General features: G+C 41.3%; 2 protein-coding genes across 3 annotated transcripts in view; both read left to right on the top strand.

Moving 5' to 3' along the window:
* The first annotated feature begins 252 nt into the window (after window positions 1-252).
* The window catches only part of LOC125892450 (homeobox protein Hox-C10a-like), a 59063-nt gene continuing 41387 nt past the window's right edge, over window positions 253-17928 (top strand). For both annotated transcript variants that reach the window (XM_049582473.1, XM_049582474.1), the window contains exons 1-2: window positions 253-3615; window positions 5539-6908. In XM_049582473.1, the coding sequence (XP_049438430.1) occupies window positions 2745-3615; window positions 5539-5816 (1149 nt within the window). In that variant the 5' untranslated portion in view covers window positions 253-2744 and the 3' untranslated portion in view covers window positions 5817-6908. The remainder of the gene's footprint in view (window positions 3616-5538; window positions 6909-17928) is intronic.
* hoxc9a (homeobox C9a) lies at window positions 14044-16626 on the top strand. Its single transcript, XM_049582477.1, has 2 exons — window positions 14044-14724; window positions 15785-16626. The coding sequence occupies exons 1-2, from the start codon at window positions 14181-14183 to the stop codon at window positions 16027-16029; spliced, it is 789 nt and encodes a 262-aa protein (XP_049438434.1). The 5' UTR covers window positions 14044-14180; the 3' UTR covers window positions 16030-16626.

Here is a 17928-nt window from a genome sequence, read left to right on the forward strand (position 1 = left end):
ACTTACGGGCGCATGCCAGTTTATAGTTTATATTATGAGCTTTATAAGGATTTCACGAGCCCAAGATGTTCTCCACACTCGTAAGTCCGCGTTATCCGTCCGTGTGTCCTCAATTAATATAAAAATCACCAAATCTGAAGAGGCAGGAGTTTCATCTGACTATCTGAGGCTGTTACTGGTCACATTTCTTTCATAAAAGTGGGGAATGCTGGGAATGCAGAATGACCACAAAGACACTGCATATCGGTTATTTTGAATATTTATTTCACTCACATTCATCTGATCACATGCAAACAAATGTTTCTCATCTTTAAACATCACCATACACATGCAAATGCAGTCAGATATTCAAATACCTATATCTCTAACATATCTTGGCCTTGCCTTTGAAAATGATTCTGAACTGATCACACAGACAGACAGGCGGGCGCACGTGCACGCCTCGCACAAACCAAACCAAGCACACCCGCATAGCTGCGGTGGCCGATTTCAACCAACATTTTAAACTGGCTAAACGCATGTCATCATTATCTGTGTTAGGAGTCTTGAAATGTTTGCTGCTGATCTGTTGGTAACGCAATCCAATTATTTAAAGATCAAAATGCTGATGAGACATAGCTCTGTGGCAGCCCTGCAACCTTATACGGATTGGCCATGTTGCATTACTGCAGCCTCACTGAACATTTTGTGGCTATTTTCAGATGGGAAATCATAGAAATAACACATATAGAAAATCTGAAATTAAGTAGGCTATTAAACCTCGTGTGGTTGATTTTATATGAAGTTTTTTCAGAGGCGAGAATCAGAAACTTGTGAGGTTTCTGCAGCAGCGTATTTGTATCTGAAGTTTTTCGACAAACCAGACGGGTTTTGTTTGGACTGCATGTTCCAAAGCGTCCTGACTGCAGCACAAAAAAACACAGGCCAAAACAAATCAACACATGACACACGATACGAAGACAACGAGGCTTTTTCCACCCCTGAAGACAACACAGGGAGCTATAAAATAAATTTATCACGTGGGTTAAAAACTAACTTCATTGTATTAACATGAAAAATTCACCAAAACAGATGAGCAGCTTCCCCGGGTTATTTGGTGCAAACAAACATTTTGCGCATTTAGTATCTCTCCATCTGATATGAGATGTCACAATAACTTTAGTGTGTAATGGTTTGTTTTTATTTAGATGTTTTAAATTACGTATTCAAAGTCAGTTTGACTGTGGCGAGTGTAACAGGCTCATTTTTTCAGATTCACAGTTCTCAAATTTCGCACCAGTACCATATCGTTGGCTGGTTTCGGCTGCAGCACAGTATTTGTTAATTGTTGTTGCTAATGATTAATATTTAGGAGTAATTTTTCACCTGAATGAGACAAATTCAAACCCGAGAAGAATAGTTTTGAGGAGAAAGTGATGAGTAATTACCTTATTTTTTGTAAAAAGGAAGTCTCAGTGCGCAAATACGCATCCATTTAAATGAAAGAGCCACATTTAATTCACACACCAGCTCCTCTGACCCATAATCTGAGGATTGGAAAACAATATAACGACAATGCAAAGGAAGACTGTTAATTTCTGATCTGTAATATATTGAAAGCACACATAAGCAACAAGACAGATCATGAAAATAATACAGTACTGTGTGTAACAATAGCTCAGGTATGCAATGAATTATTTATCAGACTGTGAGATGTTTTGTATCAATAATTAATAAAAGAAAAAAAGACAAGAATAAACATTGCGCATGGCGTAATTCTGCATGCTTTAGTTTCCTTTTACACCACAATAATAAAAAAAATCTTACAGGCACACCATCCACCATCGTACACATTCCACCGCTTAGTTAATATTTTGCTGCTCATTTCAAGAATAGAAGCGCTTAAACAACCAAGTGCGGCTTCATGAATTAACCAAGTCTTGTTAAAGTTAAATAATTTGTCTAAAAACATCTAACATGTTTGATTTTAACGAACTCTGGTGTCATTCTGTTGGAGTGTTAAAGACATTTAAAGAAAACAAATGCATATAAATAATCTGAGCGTCAAAATAAAAGACCTGGCCGCTGTATAAGGTATTCGTAATTAATGCTTGAAATGTATTGCTGCAGAGACAAAAAGATGCATGTAAAATGAATATAAGATATCACATTCTTAAATTCAGCAGGTCAAATGCAAAGTCGAGCATTTTATTTTCAGGCTACTTCACAGCGTGAATGGTTGAAAACTACTGTGCGTATTTTAAGATTTTTGCAGTTTTAAAATCACAAAGAAGTTTGCATTAATGTTAAGATTTTCTTTTTGAAAACACACCTGCACACAGCTTACCTTGCTAAATCGGTGGTAACATTAAAATAAACCGATGAGAACAAACAAAAACAACAGACACAAAATGCACTCTCTGTCTTATGGTCGATGGCTTCACCTCCACAGCGCTGGCTCCAGGACGAAAAGGAAATCAACACGTTGTCTGAATTAATTTTCTTTCAATCATCTGAAGTTCTGAACTTAAACCGAATTAGAATACTAAAAAAAGCCACGTAGTAGGTGCCCTTAAAAAATCCTGCTGCAGCAGCCGCCCTTTGTTCCCTCTGGTGTGGGCCTGCTGTCCTGACCAGCGGATGGTCGCTGGGTGGCGCTCTTGCTCCATCAAAAACCCTCCAGATTCCCCAACTTGACCGCGCTGACGTCATGTCAGTCTGGAGCATCAAGGCCACTTCCACTCCGCGATTGGTCTGAAAATCACATGACATGTCTCCCAGCATCCATAATTATGTTACTGATATTTTTGCACCCCCCTCCAAAAGATGTCAGCATCCTACTGTCCTTATTCTCCTGGAGTAATCCCGTAGTTCAGAGCAGTGGAACACCACAAACGATCACTGTGTTGCCAAATGCAAAAATGTCATGTCCGAATAACATAGCGCCCGGTAACTTCCTGATGGATTCCTTAATGGGAGGATCATCTTCCTTCAGGGGTGAGGGTTATTCCAGCAACCCCGGGATGTACATCCACTCAGCTGCAGAGTACGGATATTCAGTGATGAGAAACATTGGGAAGGTTGGACCATCTTCACTCTCCAAAAGAGACGAGGTTCCTCCGAGCGCTCTGCCGCTCAGCGGCTTCCAGGATGCGCCCTACCTGTCAACACAGCTGGCCACATGGACCCCAGGCTCCAAAACCAGTAGGGACGAACAACCTGTTGCCCAGTGTTTACAGCCCTGCTCGTTTCCAGCAGGCAACGTCAAAGAGGAGGCGTTTTGTTGCCTCTATCAGGATGACAGCAATAAGGCGAAACAGACAACAGAGTCGGCCACTTACATCCGGCTCGGGGACAATAGCTGCCGGCCTGAGCAAACCGCCTCGTCCAGTGGCTGTTTCCAGGTGTACAACGGAGAGAGGCCGCAGCAGGACGATCAGCAGTTCCCCTCCGGCTTCTCTCTGACCCACTTGGCGACATCTGTTGAATCAACATCGGAATCGACAATAAGTTGCAGCAAAGCGGCGCAGGAGGCAACGAGGGAGGTTGCTGCAAAGACTGATGAAAGTCAGAGCAGGAAGGAAGAGAAGGCCAAGAGTGACAGCTGTTCAGATAACTCGGACGGGGAATTAAAAGGTAGACTTTACCCCCCCACTTCTCCTCCTCCTCCTCCTCCTCTTCCTCCCGCACACGCGTACACATTCATGCACACAAATACACACATGCACACACGGATAATTTTAAAAATACTCCGCACGTGCATTAATTCTGTCATGGCTGTGAGGGCACGCTGTGTTGCGTCATGGTCCAATAATGCAGACTTGTGTTTGATAGCAGTCATGTAGGCTATATGGGCATTTGACTGCCTCGCCTAGCAGGGGTTATGGTGCCCGTGGCATTTAACACCTTTCTATTAATGTGAGAATGTGAGATGGGCACTTATCATTGAAATAAACACGCTCACACACAACCACGCACACAACCACACATATCACTCTTTCACTTTCCCTCTCTCTCTCTCTCACACACACACACACACACACACACTCTCTCACACACACACAAACACACACACTCCCTCTCTCTCTCTCTTACATGGGTCATTTACATTGTGAGACGTAACCATTTTTAACAGCACCATTTTACGCCTCAAAATGCTGGTATTGAGCCAACCTAAAATTCTACGGTTTTTGCTCCACAGTTGAGAAACCCTTTTGTCACAATGCCCTGGCTTATTTTAAAACCTCAGGGAACATTTGTCACCATTACATCTATCATAAATGCATTTACACTTTTCTGCGTGGATGCAACGATAATTCGAGATAATTCAGTCCAGTATGTGCAACATAATTTTTAAAAGTTTAAGTCCACGCCTGTGCACTATTTTCCCTTCTTTTCGTTGGTGCTAACGGGGGCAGCTTGACGAGAATAAACCGAATTTGTCTTTTTATTTTCCGTTTGAGCAAACCACGAAATCTATGATTAGAAAATTAACTGTTAAACTGATTTTTATTAAACGGTAACGACCGATTGCTAATGTTTTAAACACATATAATAATAATTATTATTATAATAATTTGATGCTAGCTGCAGTTGATGTTATTGCACGTCTCTCGTTTTACTTTCGCTTTTATTTAAAATTAGTCTCAGTTTGTTGTATTATTTATGGATCTAGCTTCATACACGACGACCAACATGCTCGTTTTATTTTATTTTAATTTAATTAGAAGATGTAGCCAGGCAATGGGACCGTCATTTTGAGTGCGTGTGTGTGTGTGTGTGTGTCTGTGTCTGTGTATGTGCGCGCGTGTCGTGTTAATCCCATATTACTGAATTAAATGTTTTGGTAATGATTAAATGTGGGCCACACACTGAGTGTTCACATTAGGGTAATTATTACTGTAACCTGCATGTTGTGCTTGTGTGTGTGTGTGTGTGTGTGTGTGTGTGTGTGTGTCTACTAGCAACAGAGGCGTTATTCCCTGGAGTCTGCAACCTAATCAAGAAATTAACTGAATGTGCAGCAGCGTGATTTTCCCCGCTATCACAGACATGCCTTGTTTCTTTGTCTTTATCTTTTTTCTGAATGTGGTATTATGCTACAGAGACTTCCTTCTGTTTTGGGATGAACCTCCCAAAAATTACATTTGGCTCCGGCGTGCTAAGGTAATAACATTTTATGGGAGTCTGAGGTCCAACATAGACAAAAGAAGTGCTTACACACCCTTCTTTGATTTGATCTAATTATAGCTGTACATCACACAAAAGCAATTTGCAAGCAGTGGGAGTTTTAGCAAAAGGTGGGATGCACGGCGTGTTTAATTTGTTCAAGTGAGAGTCGCGGAGAGTCCACACCCAGGTAAACCTACTCCTCTAAACTCCTCATTTTGATCCAGATGAACGCTGTTGTATTTGCATGTGAGACATGGGCGTGTACATCCAGCACACAGAGCATCCAGTGCTTTGATGGAGCTTATGAAGCTGCATATGATCTCTGCACAATATTACTGTCCGGGACTTGGCCACACTTGCTCATTGTTATTTCTCTCGCTCCGGCAGATGATTTATCCGCGGAAAAGACAACGGGAAGCTGGTTGAGAGCCAAAAGTGGAAGGAAGAAGCGGTGTCCCTACACAAAGCACCAGACGCTGGAGCTGGAGAAGGAGTTCTTGTTCAACATGTATCTGTCTCGGGAGCGCCGCCTGGAGATCAGCCGGAGTATCAACCTGACCGACAGACAGGTCAAGATCTGGTTCCAAAACAGACGCATGAAGCTCAAGAAGCTCAACAGGGAGAGTCGAGAAAGGGAGCACAGTGCAGTTTATAACTATTCCTGATGAGATATACACCTGCACGTACATCCACACACACTCACTCTCACACACGCACATACACGCACATTCACACACACACACACACACACACACACACACACACACACACACACACACATGCACAGACATAGACAGACGTACCAGACATGCATGTATCATCTTATAATGCATTCATTAATCATTTATCATATTTCTCTTTATGTGCACACACCACACACACACTCACATACACACACGGCGTGCCTTCCTATATGAACTATAAAACGCTGCAGAGTAGACCAGAGTTCCAGGTGAACACTTGCAGCAGCACTGGGACAGTGAGGTGCTATTACCTTGCAATGATAATTATAATATAACATGAAGCAAACGAAAGGAGGAGGCAATCTCAAGCAGTCTATAAATAACTCGTGGCATGCAAGCAGTTTCACTTTGCTGAGCTATAATGAATGTTTTGCCACTTGTGCAGCTTCCTCGTTGGTGTCTGTTGCTGTGGCATATCCGTGCTGTGTAACGTGCATGCACAAGACGATATTAAGCTATGTCATGGCAAACGATTCCAAAACAATAAAAGGAGGGGGAAATGGAAAGGTATTACCAACTTTGTCCTTCCCCTGGTGGTGCAAATGAGAGGGAGGGAGAGACACTGCGGATGAGAGAAAGGAGATCATGGCAGTTTTAATAGAAGTGAGAGACCATAACGTTGATTTAAATATTATCCAGGTGACCACAGTAAGTCAAGGTCATAAAATTCTAATGTCAGGTTCGCCCTGGAAAGCGTTGGGGGTGGATTTTATGATCTGCAAATATAATGTGCTGCAGCAGTAAAGATGCGTTTAAAGGTGTGTGTGGAGGAGGGCTAATCCACACAGCAGAGGACTGCAATGTGCAGGATCCGAGCCGAGGCGCTGGGCTGGAAGGAGCTACCGCCTCCACCCGGGATAATGGAGCTTCATGGGAGCAGGAGATAAGAAAGATGGTGGATAAAAGGGACAGCGACCGCGACGGCTGCAGGAGCAATAATAACAACAGGCATCACAGAAAACACGTGGATAACTAAACGCACCGGGGGAAGGCGTCTGCAGGAGGCAACTGAAGGTAAGACTCATTTTTTTCCCTACGTAATATTTTTATTTCCTGTTTTGGAAAGTATGCCACATCTGTCAGGGGGACCCTGCTTGACAGCTCTTGTGGCACGCATGGTGCACGCCTGCACACGTCGATAGTTTATATGAAGTTGTTTATCAGTCAGCCTGCTGCTGGTTTTCTGTCTTTTTATGTTACTGAAAGAAAAATGCTGATTGCTGAATATTTTGCTTTGTGTTTTTTGGATACTTACTGTGACTGAATATTTAAGTTTTGCTCATTTGGAGCAGCTGAATACATGGTTGTGCTTTGCTGCTATGATGTTATTTATGGAATTATAACAACAGCATATTAAGGCTGACAAGTTATTTTTAAGAGCAAACAAGTAGAGGCATGCCGGGCTATATAAGTCAGCTACAGGATGTGATTAGAAAGTAGCTTGATTGCAGCTGTAGCAGACCATGTTGTGTTTTATTGTGCTGGTACTCGCCTTTTCTCTCTGTGCTGAATAGTGTTAATCCTCTCTTGGCTTTTGCATGCTTTGTCCTTTCCATGGATTTTAACCCCTTTTGCGCGAAGCTGAAGCGTGGTTTAGGTAGTTTCATGTTGTTGGGGTTGGCTTCCTGGCTCGGCAACAAGAAACTGCCTTGATTACGTCAGTTCGTCTTCATCAAGGGCACAATTTCCGCTGAATTACCCCCTATAGTCACCCAGGTCCCCCGCAAATGGCATTGTAAATGAACTGAGCTGCAATACCTTGGACAGAGACGTTTTCTTTCTTTGCTGTTATTTTTGTGGTGGGCTGTAAAACCCTCTGAGGCTCTCAGAAGGAGAATAGGTTGTAAACAACATGGGGTAAAGTTTTAGACTGTGTTGTATTGCATCTGTCATCACTGGCTGTCTGCTTAGGTTTAGTGGTTTCAGCTGCTTTATGATGATCTGAATAGATGGGTGGATGGATAGATACCAGCAGACAGATGGATGGGTGGATGGACGGATAGATGGATGGATACATGTCACATATTTGACTCATTAATTTGCCTGCCAAATGAGTCCGGGTCCGTAACAGGGAATGGATGCGTATTGACATTTCCATGATTTTATGTGAGCACAAATTTGGTTCTTGTACAAACTAACACACGGCTGCTTGAAATGTATTATTCCAAAATGGCGTGCGAATATGCTGCAAAGTTTCATACTGAGAATTTGCCTTATATTAAAATATACGTGACACTGTGTGATGTAAAATATATTTCTTATTATGGAAGCAAATATTTTCCACAAACTTGAACACACATAACGACTTTTATACTGACACTCAGACCAGCAGTCATCCCATCAGACGCCATATTTTAATAACTGAGGCCTGTTTTTTCCAATTAAATTCCGGCAAACATTTGTGTGCGTTAAATAGCTTCACTCGTTCATATTGTGCTTTAAATGTTGTTAGCTTTTTTTGTTTAAAGTTAAGATATTTTTAATTATTTTTTAAGCCTGCTAATGAGCTGATGATACCTGCATGTCTTTTATAAATGCACTATATTGTCCTAATTTTATTAATTAGGATCCGAGTTTTTCAGGCGTGGCCCGAGATTACATATAAGAATACTTGTATCTTCTTTCTCTACCAATAGTCCCACTATTAAATGATATAATAGTCCAACAGGACTTAATTATTTGACTAATTGATGGCACGTATGAGCTAATTTGTTCATATCGGGAGCTATTACAGAAAGCCAGTGAGCCACTGACCATCACACGTAGGCCCAATTTATTTAATTTAATACCCGGCTAACACAGTGATTAATTTGATTACTAAAATAATTGATTTTTTTTTTTATCAGAGGTGAAATTAATCTGCACCACTATGGAAAAATAAAAGTCCTCAGGAAATGAGGAGCTTATCTTAAAGAAACACAATAACTTATCTATGGAACAGTCTGTTCTTGTGGCGCAGTCAGCATCTTTCCTGCAAGCCAGTCCAGTGTTTATACTGGTCACTATTTCCCCTTGTTTTCTCAGCCCCCCTCCTCCTCCTCCTCGCTCCCTCCCTTTGGCGGTGGTGCAACTGGAAGAGACAGTCTGGAATCCAAAGTCACTTTCATTCAGCCCTGTGAATGAGTGTCTCCCTTGGAATGCATCACTGACAAAGACTTTACAGCGCTGGAAACAGCCCCGAGAGCTGCACAGATTCACCCTAAAACCATATACACATAAAGCAATTTATTTCACTTTGTAGTTGCGCACAGGAACTGAAGGCTTTAGTCAGCCACTTCCTTGGGACAGCTCAAGATGGGTTACTGCCACTAGCATGATCAGACATGAAGCAAATATGCTATCGGCTCTCTTTTTTCTTTTTTCTCTCGTCTTTTTTTGACATAAATTATCGGCTTTTCTGGTGAGATCTAGGGAAAATGAACTCCTCGTGCTTTATTTCTGGGTTTTTGAAAGTTGAAGTTAGCAGACTATTAAATCCAGAGGACTAGACCACTGTAACCTCCTTCACTGGAAAATGTTCAGTTTTTATATTGTGAACATTATTGGCGAAATTACGTTCAATATGTGGATTATTTAATCCAAATTAATTAATTAATTAATTTAAATGTTTATTGATTTTTCTGCATTGCGTGATTTGAAATTGGCAATCAAATTAGCTTTACGCAGAAACATTTAGACTACAAAAATGACATAAATTAGGATTTTTTTTAATTCAATGGATCATTATCACCGTCTCAAAGTCACTTCGCTTTTTTGTACTCAAGAAAATCTGTTATTTAAGGACGAAAATGCAAAATGTGTATCACTGCGGCAGGCCTAGTCTCATGAGAATATGTATTTTGATCTGTAACAGATATCAAATCATGTTGTGCTAAAAAAAAAAAAGCGGATGGCTTTTATCAAGTGTTTTGCTTTAGAAATGCTTTGGGAGCTGTCTTAAAGTAAAACATATAATTAAGAGGCGTGTTTGGATGGAACTGTGACATGCAGCGGTTATCCGGGTTACAGACACTGTAATGCAGTTTGGGGAATACGCATCATTTTGTGGCCTTTCAGATCATCACACAGTAACTTTTGCTTGTGCGGTTCTTTCTGCTCAGCACATGGCTCCTTATAAATAACTTATCCACTTTGTATTTTCCATACATAGGGATTAATATGCTCCAAATGTTGTGTATAAAGATAAAACACTAATTTGCACTAAAGTGCAGTGTGTGTGTGTGTGTGTGTGTGTGTGTGTGTGTGTGTTTATGAGAGAAAGGCCTGTGTGATCCGGAGGTTCATGGACATGTGCGCTCCTCGTATGTGTGACTATTTCTTGCAGGAAATTACATTTAATAGGCTGTATTTATCACTGACAGAATAAATGATGTGCCTTCGCTCTGTCATTAGGTTGCAGAAAGCAGCAAATGTGACCGTACGTGTCTGATGAAAGAAAGTCATGTTACAGCATATCTCCAATCGTTCGTTTGTGATTCACAGAGCACAAAGCAATGACACAAACTGGCTGTGCTGATGGGAGTGAAAACAAAGTTGAGACTCCCTTGACAATGAAGATGGATCATCTTTACCTTTACATGCACAGGATCTTATTTGGTGGTCCAACTCTGTGCTTATATCTGCTTTGTGATTATGAAAGCAAACATATAGCGACATGCCGCCTGTCATATCCACGTTTCACACATTTATACTGAATATTTGGTGGTGTTGTTTAATCTGCGGACAGATTCATGATTTTAATTGACATTGCTTTGATCAATAGTTGTCTTTATTTCATGTTTACACTAAAAACTACGAAGCAAACACTGAGTTTTGATCTGTATGTATTGGATTTAAGGCGCAGGGCTTTTAACGCTTATTTTTTTGCCAGTAATTACCAATTAATCTGAGGCGTCTCTGCATTGCGGCGGCGTGGATACACGCGGACTGTCTCACTGTAATGATTTTGTACGGCAGCATCCAACTAAAGTATATCCTTTAAGAGCTTACATAAATAAGTTACATCTAAAACAGAACCAACATTGTGCACTTCAGTAAAGCTGGCTTTATGCAGACATTTGCCCCATAGGCCTGTCTTTTGCGTCACGCTGCACAGGCAGAGCTGTCTAGTAAGTGTTTATTCATTTTATGAAAAGACAACTTTGTAGTTTATCAGAGAAATCTAAGAGCAGGGCTTTTAGTCTACACTGTGGCGGACTATTCAGTTTCGCCTGATATCATCTTTGATTGATTAACGAATGACTCTGCCTTAGAGATGTAGGGCAAAACATTGCATTGTACCCAGATGGGGACACAAAGTAGGCGTCATGTAAACCTATAGAGTGTAAGGAAAGAGTGTGTGTGTGCTGTGCAGTTTTTGAAGCCTTCAGAGGCTGTGATTTTGGACTATATGAAATAAATGGACTCCACCATAGACGATGATAAAAGCAACCCCAACAGTTTCATTTGTCTAAACATGCACAGCTGCTTTATTATCTAGTCTTTTTTTCATGTATTGGTGACACTGGATCATATATGTTTAAAACGAAATTGCCAAGCCACTACTTTTTGTTGTGTTTACCATAGCAGGCTGTGTTTCTATAGGTAAACACGTTAGAGAAGAAGTGAAAATATAAATAGGAACAGGTTTAGCAAGGCAACAGAGGAGAAGAGGCATTTCTTCGGCAGTATAACCTTAAATGGTTTGGCGGCAGACAGAAATCCCACAAATAAGGAACAAGACGACATTAATATTTAATCATGTGTTTTTTATTATCATAGCACAGCAAACATGGATAAACGACTGGAATGGATACATTGAGGGAAAAAAAGACAGGAAAAAAGCTCTTTATATTAATGGACACACGCACTAGCGCACACACATAGACACACATACAAACAAACACAGCATCACACCCCAAAACAATGCAAATGATTATCCACTGCATCACTGTGGACATAGATACAAGCTATATAATGTATTTATATGACCATATGTTATGGTAATAAATGGCCACTGAGCGCTTTTTCATTCATCTTTAATGGCTGCAGCAGAATAAACGGACGTAGACCTTCAACCTGCAGCAAGCACACAACTTTAAAAACGACTTAATTTAAGATATGGTAAATTTACTAAACGGCTGCATCTCTGTAAACATGTGGAGAAATGTTTAACTCGCCCCACAGACTCGCGCGCATTCATCAGCGCCCACCAGGACACCGTTTGGCGTTATCCAGGTTAAGGTCTGGCGTCTGGCCTTTTAAATTTCATGCTTGAATCTGAACTCAGCAGCCATGACAAAACATCACACTCTCTAACGCGTACGCTGATTGCATTTAGTTTTACACCATCCAGTCCAAATTTTTGGGGTATTATAACTTTATTTTTTAGCAAATGTAAGAATTAATTTTAATTTAAGTGGAATTTAGTCTAGACTAATTAGTGACGTCATGTGATCTTTGTAGCTTGGCGCTGACAAAGGCGAGATTTGTTTTCAAATCACAAAACTGAACAGTTTTTATTTTCTATGGATGCAACACACACAGAATTATCACTCGTAAATTGTGATTTTTTTATTAGTCTTTGGGGGCATTTTGTATTTATAGAACACAGTGCACCCAATTTGAGTTAATTCCGGCATAGTTATTTCACTTTTGCAGGTCTAGTCATCCTTTTATTCAGCTCCTGTATCTTTAAGTTTGCAAGAATTCAATTCATTCTGAGTTTTTTTTCTGTCTTTTATCTACTAATCCACAGTAAAAGACACAAAAAGGATATTTCTAGCAGCCGTTACGCATGTCATCATACACATCACACAAAATAAATAGCCTACCACACACCAAAAACAAAGATAAAACACACATGCACACACACAGCATTAAAGGTCATCACATTTACACGCACCAGCATCACCGTTACTCAAAAATGTATAAATACACTCATGCACTAGAGTCACTACATCACAGAAATATAACCTGTGCAGCTTTAGGGTTTAAAAATGCATCAGCCATGTTGTTATCCATCTCATCCAGTCTGCACATGTGCATTAAACTTTTACTATTATTTCCACAATTAGTCTAATTTGTGTTCCCTGTGGCACTTGTGACTTCTTCGGTTACTCCTACTTGATCATATATCGTATTATTTGCTGTGTCGCTGCAGCCCTGCAGAAGAGATCAGGGTTGTTTCACAGCCTACTAACTGACAAGCTACACTAGTATATCGCAGGGAGCAAAAACGGTAAACTCGTGCCATCAGATCCAACAGTAACATTACCCCCGTTATGAAAGCTTTCATCTAGTTAGCCCTTTAACGAACCTTTTTACCTCCTCTGCTCTGCAGTCTTCTGCTTCCTGTCTTCGGCCTTTTTTGCTGTTTGATAGATATTGTTTCACATGCATAAAGTGGTGGTGGTTTTATGTCGAGCGAGGAACTCGGATGCAGTTCTTATTAACGACACGTTTATGAACAATCAAATGGTCCTCGTTAAAATTTATTGATGGGCATAAAAACATGGACGGTCACTAGCCGAATATAACCCGCTGTAGTGGGCTGCTTGTCAAGAATCTGAATCCCCTCCTCTCCTATCTCCGCAGATCCCATTTAGGAAATGTTTGGTGTGCTGCTCCCTCGTTAAAAACGGTGCAAACTTAATTGTTGGTATCCTGCATCCTGGATTTTGATTCCCCTCTCTGATCTGCCTGCAGCCACTTGTGAATGCTTCTCTCTCTATTAAGAAATAAACAGCATTCCACAGGAAGTTATAAAGCCTTCACTTTATCAAATGTGCTGCTGCTGCTTTGATAAAGATAAAAGGCGTCAACGATTCAATAAACGCTTTAATGCTGTAATACTATCCATTGCAATAACACGGGGCTACGGTAGATTTCGCCGGACAGAGATTGATTACACCATCAAATAGTGCCTTGCTCGGTTTTAGACGTAATGTGCGCAGGTCTGTACTGCGCCTAGAGAAAGCTCCTCTGTTAGATCTACAAAGGCACGTTTCCTTCATAAAGAAGCACGGTTGTTGGAGTTACCTCTAATGCGTCCGAGAGGAAGAGCAAAAGAGCATATTCTTTAATCCGATTTATGTGCATTGGGATCCCAGGATAAGTGGCGCATTGATCCACTGTACAATTTTTGAGGGGGTAAATATAATCACGTGTCGCTGAGGCAGCCAATAGCAGCCAGGGAAGCGTTGAGAAATAATTACCTGCCTTGATTGTTCTATGGCTAGATAAAAAAGTACACATACACTCCATATAATAATCGGATGCATGTAAAAGAGTCGGGGAGGCTTCGACATGTCGACCACGGGTCCCATAAGTAATTATTATGTGGACTCCTTGATCAACCATGAGAACGAGGATGTCCTTGCTGCAGCTCGGTTCTCGGCTCCCGGTTCGCACCCAGCCGGCCCTCGTCCGACGTCCCTAGTACCGGAGTGTGCCGACTATCCTTCCTGCAGCTTCGCACCCAAGCCACCCGTCTTCTCCACCTCCTGGACCCCTGTACACTCCCAGTCATCAGTGGTTTACCATCCATACAGTCACCAACCTCACTTAGGCACAGACTCGAGGTATATGCGGTCATGGCTGGAGCCGATTTCAGGCGCCGTGCCTTTCCATGGCTATCCGGGGAACAGCAGGCACTATGGGCTGAAGCCCGACGCCTTTCAGGAGCACAGAGCCGCCGAGTGTCTCGGCTCCAGCGGACGGACCTACACGGATTATCTGTACTGCTCATCCACTGACATGCGAGACAAGACGCAGCAGAATATCCCCTCTCCCGAGTCGGAGCTCCTGGCTTCAGGGAAACATAAAGACGAGAAGCCGGAGCTAGATCCGAGTAAGTTCAAGCTCCTACAGTCTTTTACAGCCGGGTGGGAGTTTTGATTTTGGGATTGTGCAAAACTGCTTTTGCTTAGAGGCATTTTAACGTCCTACATAAAGTGAAATTATAAGCTGTTTCATCCTCCCCTTTTCAGCTCAGCTCAGAATCGCCTCTGCTAGGGGGAAAGCTTTAGGAACTATAAAAGACAAACGCTACTGGGCTAATATTGGGGCTATAAAACCAGACGGGGTTGTAAACATGGACTCAAACCTACAGGAAGACGTTGAATTTGGAAGGCTGTGGCATAATGTTAAAAACATGCAAGGTGCTCTTTTTAAGCGAGCAACCTAAAACCGACATATGAAATAATATTCATCAGTAAAATGCTTTATGATGCATTTTTACGACCATGTTTTGACCCCGTGCCATAACACACGGCACATGAAGCCCTGTGTGAGCTGGATTTCACTCCTGTTTTTTAATGCAGGCCCTTCTTGTGAAGGAAAAGCAACATTTTGGCTCCAGTTGATCCCCAGTGGTAAAATAGGCTACATGCTTCACCCACATTACAATGGGAGCATGATATGCATATAGTTACATATTAATAATTTGCTCTTCTCTCTGGATCCAAAACAAATTCACATGACTCTTGCAGCCAACTTGAGGAATGTAGGGACATACTGGAGGACTTTCACCACGGACCTGTAAAGGCTTGAACCACGGGCCATTTTATGGGCCAATAAAGTGAATAAGCGCATTGAGTATTTTACGACGGTGTTACTCACAAGTCAAGGGGACAAGGAAGCAAATCAGTGTAGGGTTGGATAGTCTGAAGCTTAGAATCTTTCCTTAAAATGTTTATCACCAGCTCAGCTTTAATGGTAAACGTGTGCATGCTTAGACACTGTTTTTAATTGTAGCATCTTGTGGTAATTGCTATAAATCCAGGGACACAGTTTTTAAATGCTCAGCACTAATGTGGTTATCATTTGTCATCGTTTCACTTTTTAAAATGTCTCACAGTGTTGCCCCAGTGTGTCCCATTTTTATTATTATTGTGCTTTTTTATTTACAGATAATCCTGTGGCAAATTGGATACACGCCCGCTCCACGAGGAAGAAACGATGCCCTTACACAAAGTACCAGACTCTCGAACTGGAAAAGGAGTTTTTGTTCAATATGTACCTAACTAGAGACCGCCGATTCGAGGTCGCGAGGGTCCTGAATCTGACCGAGAGGCAGGTCAAAATCTGGTTTCAGAACCGGCGAATGAAGATGAAGAAAATGAACAAAGAAAAGACCGACAGCAAAGAACAATAATGTGGACTGCAGTCAGAGAAACAAAACCATAATAACCACTAGTCACATGGACAGCACAGATGTACCAAAACACACGATGATGCCCCCCTCTCCTCTTCATATTTATCACTTTGTTGGATTTTTGTATTAACCTTAACTTCGAGACTGTTTGATGCTGACTATGTTATTTTCCAGTGCACATTTATGTCTCCAACCTTAAGGGAAAAAAGAGAGGAAAGAAAAAAACAAACTTCTAAGGAGATAATTACATTCTGCTTTCACTTCGAAATACCTTTGTTTTTTTTGTAAGAGAAATTATACAAGTGCAGTTTTGGACACGTTAAAACTGTCTGAAGAAAGAGAATACTTGAATTCTTTTGAATTTCACAAACCCATAATTTATGATGTGAATGTTTTATCTTTCATGTTTTATTTCCTTTGTACGTTGTTGTGCAGGTGTAGTATTTTGTACAGAAACAGAACATCTGCGATCGGACTCGTCTGTCTTGTATTTTTGTGATAGTTGTTGCTGTATTTGTGCATCTCTCCCTTTTTTGATTGTAGCCTTTAACTATAGAGTGTAGATATAGACCTCTGCAAATATAAACATAATCACTAAGTGCTTGTATGCTGTATTCATTGTGACTCAACGTGGGGATCATGTTTGCGACCATTTAGTAATTAGCACATGGCTGCAGGCAGGGCCTAACAAACACAATCCCATTCAATATCAGCTCAACTAATTTCTCCATAAAAACGGCAGAAAATAGTGTTACCGAATCATTACTGGGCGACCTACATGTTGCAAACACATGGATGTTTTCTAAATAATTTTGCCTCCACAATTCATCGTCTAACATGTTTTGCCCGACGAGCATTCCTCCAAGTACAGCTAAGGCCCAAATAAGCTCTCCCACCGCAACTAATGGCGAGGGCGAAAACTAAACGTTGTGAGCGCAATTAAGGCTTTAGCAAGAAAACATTGTTGTAATTTAGCTTTGCATTGCTTTAAGTTGGGGTCGCACTTAGCCTTCCTTAAGCCTCAGCCACTTACATTTAGTTGTGCATATATTTAAGGATAAGTGCGCACACATTAAATAAAGGCGCAAATAGCCGTGGTTGGTGTTTTTAGGGAGAAAAATGTCAATTCTCCAGAAACAATCAGCACAAAATTCCAGCAAATAATCCCTTGTGTGTTTGCGGAATACTAATATGAGTATCTGCAGTAGTTTAGTTAATTTAAATTGTACACAAATTTTCTTTTTAAGAGCTAAAAAAGAAAAAAAGCCTGAGGCATGTGCGATTTTTGTTTTATTGCTCCCTATCCATGCCCCATATGTGTTGTCAGTAAACAGGTTTGCGCAGTGGTCACATTTCCAATTACGTATCTCTTTATAAATATTAACCACTGCTATTTTTCCTTAATTAATTACCTTCTAAATAAACTTGTAGATTGCTAGTTTTATGCGATCGCCGTGCAGGCCCGCAGGCGATCAGAAAATGAACCTACATTTTGAACATTTGAGTTTTAGAGTGAAAGACAATTTCCCAAGTCTCGCATTTGTTTCCTGGGATAGGCCCTAAATTGCCTTTTTGTGGTGGCAAACAATGCGGACAGGATGCTGTAATTTCAAAGCCTAATCCAGTGCATTTCCGCTCAGCTCGGACAAAAATGCCAGTTTTACAGCCCCTGTTGGAGCTCGGCTGTTTGTCTCAAATGCAGACGAACAAAGCAAACTCGACTAACTGGCTAGACGTCTGGGCTAAATTACTTTATGGTTTTAATGGACGGTGGTTGTGGACTCCTTCAAAGGAGAGTCATGCGCACCGTGCAGGGGACTTTTGCCTGATGGGCCAGCCGCAACTCCCCAGCACTTCATCACAAGAGTGCTCTATTAGCCAACAATTAGATGGGAAAAC

The sequence above is a fragment of the Epinephelus fuscoguttatus genome, linkage group LG7, assembly GCF_011397635.1.
Source record: "Epinephelus fuscoguttatus linkage group LG7, E.fuscoguttatus.final_Chr_v1".
NCBI classification, from domain to species: Eukaryota; Metazoa; Chordata; class Actinopteri; order Perciformes; family Serranidae; genus Epinephelus; species Epinephelus fuscoguttatus.

Bases quoted from the DNA above. Each gene is read 5' to 3' on its own strand.
- hoxc9a (XM_049582477.1), top strand. From the start codon at position 14,181: ATGTCGACCACGGGTCCCATAAGTAATTATTATGTGGACTCCTTGATC. The intron at 14,725-15,784 runs GTAAGTTCAAGC...TTTTATTTACAG, and splicing joins GAAGCCGGAGCTAGATCCGA to ATAATCCTGTGGCAAATTGG.